The sequence below is a fragment of the Polyodon spathula genome, chromosome 13, assembly GCF_017654505.1.
Source record: "Polyodon spathula isolate WHYD16114869_AA chromosome 13, ASM1765450v1, whole genome shotgun sequence".
Lineage (NCBI taxonomy): Eukaryota > Metazoa > Chordata > Actinopteri > Acipenseriformes > Polyodontidae > Polyodon > Polyodon spathula.
This window is the reverse complement of record NC_054546.1, coordinates 39,395,729-39,406,326: the sequence shown is the minus strand read 5'-3', so window position 1 is coordinate 39,406,326 and position 10,598 is coordinate 39,395,729. Positions and strand designations below refer to the sequence as shown.

Genomic DNA, 10,598 nt, shown 5'->3' with positions numbered 1-10,598 from the left:
ACTAGCAGACTTCATAGTGGGACAAGCTCAATTATCATTTTTAAAAACGGGAAACACAAGCTCAATGGGATGGTAGCTTCTGATGCCCGTGACATTTGTAGTATTTATTGACTAGTTAATTTTTACTCTGCATGACCTGGACAGCTTTAAATGCACTTGCTATGTGGGTGGGGGTTGTATGAATAACTGAGGAGGAAACACTCAAATTGTTTGTTTTTGCACTTTCTTTATATTTTAAGATAGTCTAATTTAATTGCATCTTCTATCTTAGTTTTGATAATAGTAATATGAATGCATTTTTGCTTTTCTTTTGGTATTTGTGAAAATAAAGTATACTTAACACATGTTTTTTGGATGAGAACTTCTGTAACATCAATGAGGCATTCTCAAGATTACACATGTAGACAAAACATTTGTGGGGCATACTAAGGTTATGTGAAAAGTTGCATCAGTGGTATGACTGCTTTAATTGAACTAGACATACAACCATATAATAGTGATGCATCAATCATGACAGTGTTTCAAAGCATATTGTCTATTCATTTATATAGAAAGTTTACAACAACATGGCAATAGAACATTTTTACACTGTAATTTAACGGAGAATAATCAAGCTGTGTACTGACACCAAACTTGTTTGGCAGTCACCAGGAAAAATTAGCATGCTTTATATACCCATGCAAATAAGGAGCAAATACTCTAGTCTCTCTAATGGCCCTGATAGCATGGTGGCTGCTGCTTCATAAAACTACTGTCACAAAAGGGTTTTTTTTCTTTAACGATTAAACTTCACTGAGCATTGTAATCAAAGTATAACGCTGATAACTCAAACCATGTAGGCTTTATCATCTGGTAACCACAAAGTAACAGGCATGTCACAGCTATTCTTCATATGCATTTAAATTTCCATATCACTAAATATGAAATGCTTCTGTAATATTCTATAAGAGATGAATAATCAGCTATTGCTTTAATCTCAGCTCATGGGGATCTTACAATACAGCATATACATGCTAAGGAAAACCTGTTTTTCAAATAACAAAGGTAGTGAGCACTGGAATTTCTGTAAAACGAGATAAAAAATTTGCATCTCTGTTACAGACCTGGGTAAACAGACCCTCAATGTCACAGATTTGTTTTATTGTAGAACAAGTAAACATGAACAAACATCTGCATCAACAGCAAGAATTTTGATCAGATACAATATCTTGTTCTACGGAACAGGCTTCTACATCTGGATAAATGCAAAATACAGTCTGCAGGTTTTTTGTTTGTTTTCTTTCAAAATGTATTTTTTTGGGTTAACATATTCATTAACACCAGGATTTGTCCAGTTTTTGTAAAACTTTGATAACTCTGCCACAAGGGATCTGCTTGGAAGGGAGGGAAACGCTCAGACATTTAACATCTAAAGTTCTCAAAATCTTATATGGTGATAGATGTATATTTACTGCTACTTGCAAGAATAATGAAAAAAAAAACACACCTAAGCACATTTAGAAAGAGAAAGGGTAAGAATCTTTACAGACAAGAGAATACTTTGACTTTTACAGGGAACAAGTTACATATTTAACATGTTTGAATATTCAGAATTACTATTTAAAAGGCTAGGAAATGCAGCAACTACAGGCAGACCTCATAACAGGTTCCAAATTAAAAATGCAGGCGGAATATGAAATGCTGTATAGCCCAATACGTTTAAATTATATTTAACAATTCCAAAAACTTTACACAAAAGTAAATTCTTTGCTTCACTCACTTTTTTTTATTATTATTTAGTGCAGAAAAACAAAAGCGTTCTCATATACACCTGGGTTTAGAGTTTACACACTGTCAAACTGTATATCCTATTTTATAATAGCAGCTTGTGTGACTGCAGTCACCAGAAGTTGTAGACGAGATTTTATTATTTTAAAATAGAAAATACAAAATCTACACAACTAGTTTAAAAAAAAAAAAGAGAAAGATAAACACAGAAACCTAAAAATGTGATGGTAAATGTCCTTTAGGATTTCTCTCCCCTACCCCAAGCTCTTGTGACAAAAGTTCTGAGTTCAAGGCAAAACTTCTGCATTTACGGTTAGTTTATATTAACTCTGTAAATACTATAACAAATTGTAAGTTACACAGAGCAAAAATAAAATGTCCATTAGATACAATCTGGGTTGTTCATGAGATCTGGAAGGGTTTAGAAATCTGAAAACAAACCCTTTTTTCTCTCAAGTGTTTACTGGTGTGCACACTGTACGCCAGGGCCGTGGTGACCACTTTCATCATCAGAGCTATCATTGTAAGCTTCACGTCTCTGCCCACCAGATGAACCATGACTTGTATCATAATCCTGAAGGTCTACCTCTTCTGAATCTCCACATATAGTTGGAGCCTCTGCTCTAGACGGGAGAAAATCCTCAAGTTCCTATTAAAAAAAAGTCAATAGAATTCCTTCAAGACCATCATGTTTATTCATCTTATTTAAAAAACTTAGTGTAAATACTAAATCAAAATGCCATCAGCTTAACTGATATTTCTTCCTCATTCCAGGAATGAGGAAAAATAAAATTACCCCCCCCCCCCCCCCCCCCCCCCCCTCCCTAGACTGACCTGCCATACCTGCTCTGCACTATAAAGTTGCCATGACAAATATGAACAAGACTTGGGTAAACCAATCAAGCCTTCAGTAACTTTACAGCAAAAGATTGTGAAAAAAAAAAAAAAGTAATCTCAAGACACACAACTCTACTGCAGAAAGACAACCATGTTTGAATTACCAGAGATTAGATTAAGGTTGACAGTCTTACCATTAACTTTTCTGGGCTTATCCAATTGTTCCCTGGGAACTCTACCTCAAATTTAATATACAGGTCTCCTTTTTCAAATGGGTTGCGATACTGTGGCATGCCTTCACCTCGCACCACCCGCAGAGAACCTACATGTCAGGAAAGAAACACAGTTAAATAAAAATACACTTGTTAAAAACCAAATGCCAAGTATAACCCAAATAAATGAAAGAAATAGAATGTTTTAAAGATCATTCAAGTTAGTTTGTACCTGGCTCAATAACTTTTCCAGGGGGGTATTTGACCACAATCTGTCGTCCATCCAGGTGCTTCAACGTAAACTGGAATCCACAAAGTGCTTCAACAAGGCCAATCTTGTGAGTCATATGCAAGTCATTGCTCTCTCGCCTAAATATCTAAAAAAAAAAAAAAAAAAAAAAAAAAAAAAAAAAAAAATAGTGTACACCAACCAGGGAGGCTTACAGCTCAGTACAGGCCTAGAAGGTGTGCAATTTAAGCGTATTCAAGTATGTTTGAATACATATTGAAAACAGCTTTGTCAAAACATAATAAGTAACATACCCCACCACTGACAGAGCTACAGAGCTTAAAATAGGCAAAATGATTAAATGGTGCGATAGGCTGCCTTCTAAGGTGCTGCACGCAGAATCTTAAAAAGTCACTAATTTGAACACTTACTGCAAGGACTGTTGCTCATGTCTTTGCAGAGAAATAGAAAACAGCAGGTCAGTTGCAGCATACCAAATTTAGCCAACTTTAATGAGTCTAACTAGTGGATTAAGCAGGTTTAGTCTGATTGGACTAAACTTAGTACACCTAATCCAGATGATTGCAGTGTACCAGGAAGTTAATCACAGGTAGATCATTTATTAAACAAGATCCAGATTGCACAGTAGCAAATCAGACTCATGACGGTCCTATTGAAGTGGATTAACTTATTACAGTGAAGGTTAAGACTTAGTATGCCTGCTTGTCCATTTACTGCTTAATGTTTTGCAGAAACAGCTGCATTTTTCCTCTAAAATGAACACTATTCTGTACATTTATGTCCGTCAGTCAGAGCCTTGAGAATAAAGTCTCCCTCTCTCTATATCATTTTTTTATATATATATATATATATATATATATATATATATATATATATATATATATATATATATATACACACACACACACACGCCACACACACACACACAGTGCTGAGAAAGTTTGTGTACCCCAATGATAATTATGGAAATTCCATAGTTTTACCATGATAGCCTTCTTGAATCAAAACCAGACTTTTCTTAAATATCCAATAGGGTTTATATTAACCAATTCCATGTCTTTTGAAACAAAATGATGTATGAATTAGACAAACAATAAGCAATTAAGATTCAGGGTATATGAAAAAGTGAACCCCTGGTTTTATCAGCTCAATTAAGAGGATAATTAGAATCAGGTGTTTAAATTAGTAAGATCTTCAGGGGCCAGTTTGGAAGGACCCATCCTATATAAAGATCAGAAACTGAGTTTGGTCTTCACCATACAGGTGTGTGGAAACAAGTCATGCCATGATCAAAAGTAATCTGAGGACCTCAGAAACAGTTATTGATGCTCAGTCTAGAAAAGGTTACAAAAACCATTTTAAGGATTTGGGGCTGCACCAATCCACTGTCAGACAGACAAATAGTCTACAAATGGAGAAAGTTCAAGACCACAATCACTCTACTAAGGAGTGGTAGCCCTACCAAAATCTCTAAGAACAAACCAGAAAATCATCAAGGAAGTCAAAGAACCCCAGAGTAACATCCAAGTATCTGCAGGCCACTCTCACCTTGACTAATGTGAGTGTTCATGACTCAACTATCAGAAAAAGACTGAACAAGAATGGTGTTCGTGGAAGGATAGCCAGGAGGAAACCACTGCTCTCTAAAAAGAACATTGCTGTCCGTCTGAAGTTCGCCAAAGAGCATAGATGATCCACAAGACTTCTGGAACAATGTTTTATGAAAGACGAGTAAAAGGTAGAACTTTTTGGCCTCAATAAGAAACATTATGTTTGGCGAAAATCAAACACTGCGTTGGAACAGAAGAACCTCGTCCCAACAGTCTGGCATGGTGGTGGGAGTGTGATGGTTTGGGGCTGCTTTGCTTCTTCAGGACCTGGACAGCTTGCATTCATTGACACAACCGTGTATTCTGCATTGTATCAGAAGATTCTAGAGGAGAATGTCAGGCCATCCGTCCGTGAGCTGAAGCTGAACCGAAAGTGGGTCATGCAGCAAGACAATGATCCTAAACATACAAGCAGATCTACAAAAGAACGGCTGCAGAAGAAATTCCGCATTTTAGAACAGGCTAGTCAAAGTACAGGAAACACTTAGTTGAAGTCACTGCTGCTGAAGAGGTTGCCACCAGTTACTGAATCTAAAGGCTTACATACATTTTCACACATGAATTTTGAATCATTTGTTTAATCAGGTTATCTATCTTATTAGGACTTAGATTAAGATCTAAGAACATTTTAGGTTTGAAATGTGAACATCCCAAGAGGTTCACAAACTTTAAATCATGTACCTTTAATACCATTTTCAGTTTAACACAATATAAATCAGTCAACATGCTTTCACTATAAAAATTAATGATCCACTATCAAGCAATTAAACTTTTCCATGCTTATGCTGCAGTGTCAGCAGCTTAAATGCAGGTACAATATTGAAATATGCACAAAAAAGACATGACATTAGGATTAAGTTAGCAGAATTATGCAGGATTTTCTAGTGCGCATTTCAGTCCACATGATGTGGACTAATCACTGGTACGATGCAACTGACCCTCCATGTCGGGCAGAATATAAGCAGATACTTGACATTCAAATAACTCAGTATTATAAAAGTAGCAGGTACAAGGACATCCTTAGGGAAAATGCCAAATAAAGAAATACAGGTTTATGAAGTTATTTAAAGAATATTAAAAAGAACAGATGGGGTCTGCAAGTGACATTGTTGCCAACTCAGGAGCATATATAAAAAAGTATGAGGCAAGCTTACCTCATGCTCTTTTCCTTGCAGTACAAGGACAATGTCCCCTGGTTCCACACCAGGAGCTTGGTCTGCTTCTCCAGCAAAAGTAATCTTTTGTCCATGTTTCATGCCTTTGTCTACATGAACCTCCAGAATTTTTACTTCTTTGATCACTTTCTTACCCTCGCATTTTTTACAGCGATCCTTTTCACTGATAACTTCACCTGCAAAAAGTCACATCTTCAGTTTATTCTGAATGTAACTAAATAAAGTTTGACACTATAGCAGGTTACCAGCTCACTGACTTTCAAACAAGAGATTTAGAATGTCTTGCCTAATTAGACAGGCGTAGCCTTACCTTCACCATTACAGTCAGAACACACAGACTGCATCTGTTGAACCATTCCCGGGGCCAACTGTCTGATCATGATACGCATACCACGTCCTCTGCAAGCTGCACATTTCTGGACAGCTCCCGATTTGCCACCCTGGCTAGATTTATAAAAATAAAATTAAAATAAATCAGCTGCAACCAAAAGAACCATACTGTTTCACCTACATTCGAATTGAACTTAGACTGTATGCTTGGGCTTTATACAAGATGCACGACAACTATCAATTCTTGCTTTAGTACTTGTGATTATCTATCGGGATCTACTGTGTCCTCATTATAGGTGCAGCAATGAATCTTGACTACTGGGTTTTGTTTTCTAAGGCCCAGCTAGAGTAATCAAGCACCAACACATGACATTTCCAGAAAATGTGCACCAAATTAGGCAAAAACAGAAGAATGTCCTACTAAACTGTCTGAAAGTTGCTCCTTACCCATTACAGGAAGCACAGAGAACACTCTTGCTTAGTTGTAGTTTAGTTGCCTTTCCATTATACAGGTCTTCCAATGATACCCTGTTAAAGGCAAGATATATTCAATTACTCAACCTAAACCTTTGCAAAACACAACTTGAAATATATGAAAGTCCTTTATTACAGCATTTATATTTAGGTAAGTTATAACATATCACAGCTGCAAGCTATCCTTAAAACAAGGTGTACTGTATTCTGTTCACTGGTTCTCTTTCTGCGATGTAAAAAGTACAAACATCAGCATACTTACTTGAGTGGGTGAACCATATCTTCACCCCTTCGTCTTCCATTGCGGTTCCTGCTCTGGCCGCCCATGAACCCAAACAGGCCCCCACCAAATATGTGGGAGAATATATCGTCCATTCCAGCCCCTCCTCCACCACCTTCCCGCAATCCCTGCTCCCCACAGCGGTCATACAATTCTCGTTTCTCTTGGTTGGAAAGTACTTCATATGCAAAGCTTATTTCTTTAAACTATTGATGGGAGGGGGGAAAAAAAAAAAAGGAGAGAATGTTTACGTCTCTGCAGCTTTAAAGAAATAACAGTTATGACATATAAACCATGTATACTTTGCTCAATGATGCACTCAAACCTCTTTTAGATTTGACCGCTAATAAAATGATTGGAATCCGATGAATATAATTATTAGCAGTCAAGTTTAAAAGAAGAGATTTGAATGTGCGACTAACCTCAACCCCATTGAGCAAAGTATACATGGTTTATGTCATTGCGGCTAATTTTAACTCAGTAGAGACACGAATATATAAAGTGCCTTCTGGTCGGTACTTTTTGGAAAGCTTTGCTGTGCAGGATTCAAGATATTATATATACATACACAGAGAACTATGGCCAAAAGTTCTCCCATCACCTATAATTTCTGGATTAAAACAATTTAGATATTTTACTTACGTAAAGAAACTGCAAAATTATATAGCAAAAGTCTACCAGAAGCCATAACAGCAGAAAGTATTTTATGCTATGTCAAATTTTTCAATTAGTCAGTTTAAGTCTATGGAAAACTACAAAGCAGTACGTAATTAAATATGTTAATGTGAGTCTGCTGGTTTCATTCCACTTTACAAAGCAAGATTAGTTAATTCCATAGGGTTTTAAACTTAATTCGGTTTCAATCTGCTTACCTTATCACCTGCATTTGGATTCTTATCAGGATGATATTCTTTAGCCAATTTCCGGTATGCCTATAAATAAATAAATAAATAAAAAATAAATACAAAAAAAAATATATAATTAAGGCTAAGGAGACATTATTATTCCCCCACCCAAACCCAAAATGTCAGAACTCCTATCAGGAAACAGTTTAACCATTTGATATGGTTTTGCCAGATACAAAAAATATTATTCTGCAGAAAGTTAGTAATTTTATATTCAGTTCGTTTTAGAACGTTTTCCCCACCCCCATACGACTTGTTTAATTATTCCAACTAATAAGTGACACTTGCTCCAGATTATCATATGACAAGTCGAATTAACATTTCAACCTATTAAAAGAAAAAAAAAACTCCATCTTTCCAATTACGGCACAAGGTAATTGGAAATTCAAACGCCCCTCATTTAAGAGTAAACAATACAATATTAAAATAAAACAACGCGTCACTAAGAAAATAGAAACGTATATAAAAATGGCTGTCTTCCAAATGTCGTCGTTCACTTTGTCTCATTTTCAATGCACACTTTCCCTGATCGTTGTTGGGAAACGGCAGTGTCCACGGCCCACAAACAAAAACATGTCTGTGGTGATGCGATTTTTTTTATTTTAAAAAATTATAAACTAGCACAGGAAAATAATAAACGAATTTAGTGACTTGTCTCGAGTTAAAATATCCAAATGGACCAGGTCTAAACAACGGACTGTTTCAGCATAGCAAATGCGTTTTCAGCGACTTGTTTTGTTTAGGATACCGGTAATCGCCGAAATAGCGAGTCAAAGCTTGTTTACATCTTCTGAACTGGATCAAGCGTTATTTTTTATCCCCGATTACTCGGTAAACTAAACCTAAACACCAAGCAAACCCCGGACCAAATTGTTATTTTTACGCGCTCTTTCCTTGTTACATAAAATAAATGGCACTTCCCACTTCTAACATTTTCTGGATAAGCCATTTTTATCACTCAAATAATCGTTTGAGGTGGGTGAATGGTATCATGTATTTAATAATACAACAGAGGCAACACGACCCCGGTTTGTTTTTGTCCAGTTGGGCCCCGGCGTCCATTGTAATACTGTCATTATGCTAGGCCTCACTTTATTACATCCCCGCTTCCTGATCCCAAATTACGCCACTCCCAAAACAGACACAACTTCCAATTCCCAAATACCTTTTTGAGCTCGTTTTCGGTGGCTGTGGGGGATACACCGAGGATGTCGTATAGTTTAGTATCGGCAACGTTCGCCATGATGGAGCTGAAAGAAGGACCTTCTGAGACGAAGCGGAGGAGAAAAAGACGAATTTGCCGATAACGTCATACGCAGCGCGTCAACTTTCACCTACCGGCATGCGTCACATGGTATGGGTGAAGCGGATAGGTGTAGAGAAAGAATGCGGGCTTAATAGCACATTCACAAATCAAAATTCTCACGCACTGCTTCTAAATGCTTTAAAAAAAAACAAAAAAACAAACCTTAAATCTTATATATAGTTTAAAACGTACCTAACAACTATGGAAATATATAATAAGATTTGTAATATAATAATATACTTTACAGAACAGTAGTATACTGAAAGTATACTTGGGCCAAAATAGTATACTTTTAATAAACTATTAGTATACTAATTTAGCCCAGGTAAACTTTCAGCATATCGTTTTGTAAGGGAATTTTTAAAAAACGTTTTTTTTTTTTTTTTTTAAATTGATATAATTTGTTATGTTTTTATTTACTTTGCTTTCAGACTGGTACTATATTCATTTATCTTATCTTTCTTTAAATATGTCTTGTATTAATGGTGGCCTGATATTGTTATCAACTTTTGATTTGTTCAGTAAACTAATATAAGAAACAATCTTGCAGGCACCATGGAGAAACCATGTGAGCCTGTCTGCCTTTGAAATGTATTAAAAACAAATACATTTTTTCAAAAAAGTTGTACAGAATATCTTTGAGTGGTGAGGCTGGGTCGGGGAAATAGTTAAAGATTAAAGTTTAAGAGCTTTGGTACAGCCAGTACCAGTAGCTCCTTACATGGTGGCCTTGTGTTGTTGCAAGCATATTCTTTCTAAAAGGCCTACTCTGCTCACCAGCTAGAAGTAAGAAGCAGCCGCTAGAGCTGTATTGGGATTTTCAACTCACCCGGCACCATTGTAACTCCACTATACAACTGTTCACTTATTTATTAAATAGAAAACTCATGTTTCATGTACTGATCCCACTGGATTCAAAGTCAAAAACCCTGTACAGCAAAACATAAGCAATACATTTGGTCCATGACCCTATGGCTATGCTAATTCAAAAAGTGACCCTAATAGTACGGTATTAAAAATAGTAGTCAGATACCGGCAGAAAAAAAAGATAGGACAGTGTGCATGAAATGTACTTTTCTGTACCTGGATCCATGCCAAATTCACATGTTTGCCCCCTGGTTAGATTTAAACTGTATCTCAAGAGTTAAAAGTTTGTAAAAATACCACTGGGACATAACTATAATATCAGCATTATTGTGAATAACGTGCATTGTTTGCAGACTCTGCATTATCAACAATACAACAAATACGGAACAAATATTGCATTGTTCTTGATATGGGTTATACAGCCTGCAGCTGGTGTGCTGGTGACCAAAAGGACCAAACTGGAACACACATTTACAGGTTTAATCATGAAAATAGATATTTATAACCCCTGTGAAGGGTTAAAGCAACTGGACTCATTTAGATGTTTTTTTCTATAACCAGTATAGCCAGCTTAAGCACCCTAAG

General features: G+C 36.4%; 1 protein-coding gene across 1 annotated transcript; it reads right to left on the bottom strand.

Annotated features, from left to right (window-relative positions):
* Positions 1-1,119: 1,119 nt before the first annotated feature.
* Positions 1,120-9,181, bottom strand: LOC121326026 (dnaJ homolog subfamily A member 2). Its single transcript, XM_041269166.1, has 9 exons — positions 9,006-9,181; positions 7,808-7,867; positions 6,918-7,141; positions 6,629-6,709; positions 6,162-6,295; positions 5,831-6,027; positions 3,049-3,193; positions 2,799-2,926; positions 1,120-2,416 (listed from the first exon to the last, which is right to left on the bottom strand). The coding sequence occupies exons 1-9, from the start codon at positions 9,081-9,083 to the stop codon at positions 2,228-2,230; spliced, it is 1,236 nt and encodes a 411-aa protein (XP_041125100.1). The 5' UTR covers positions 9,084-9,181; the 3' UTR covers positions 1,120-2,227.
* Between the last annotated feature and the right edge of the window lie 1,417 nt (positions 9,182-10,598).

What these genes read in the sequence shown, in the direction of transcription:
- LOC121326026 (XM_041269166.1), bottom strand. Translation starts at nt 9,083, where the DNA reads ATGGCGAACGTTGCCGATACTAAACTATACGACATCCTCGGTGTATCC. An exon ending in GATATGGTTCACCCACTCAA is followed by an intron (nt 6,710 to 6,917) that starts GTAAGTATGCTG and finishes TGCCTTTAACAG; the next exon opens with GGTATCATTGGAAGACCTGT. An exon ending in TGCAAGGAAAAGAGCATGAG is followed by an intron (nt 3,194 to 5,830) that starts GTAAGCTTGCCT and finishes TTTTTTTTTTAG; the next exon opens with ATATTTAGGCGAGAGAGCAA.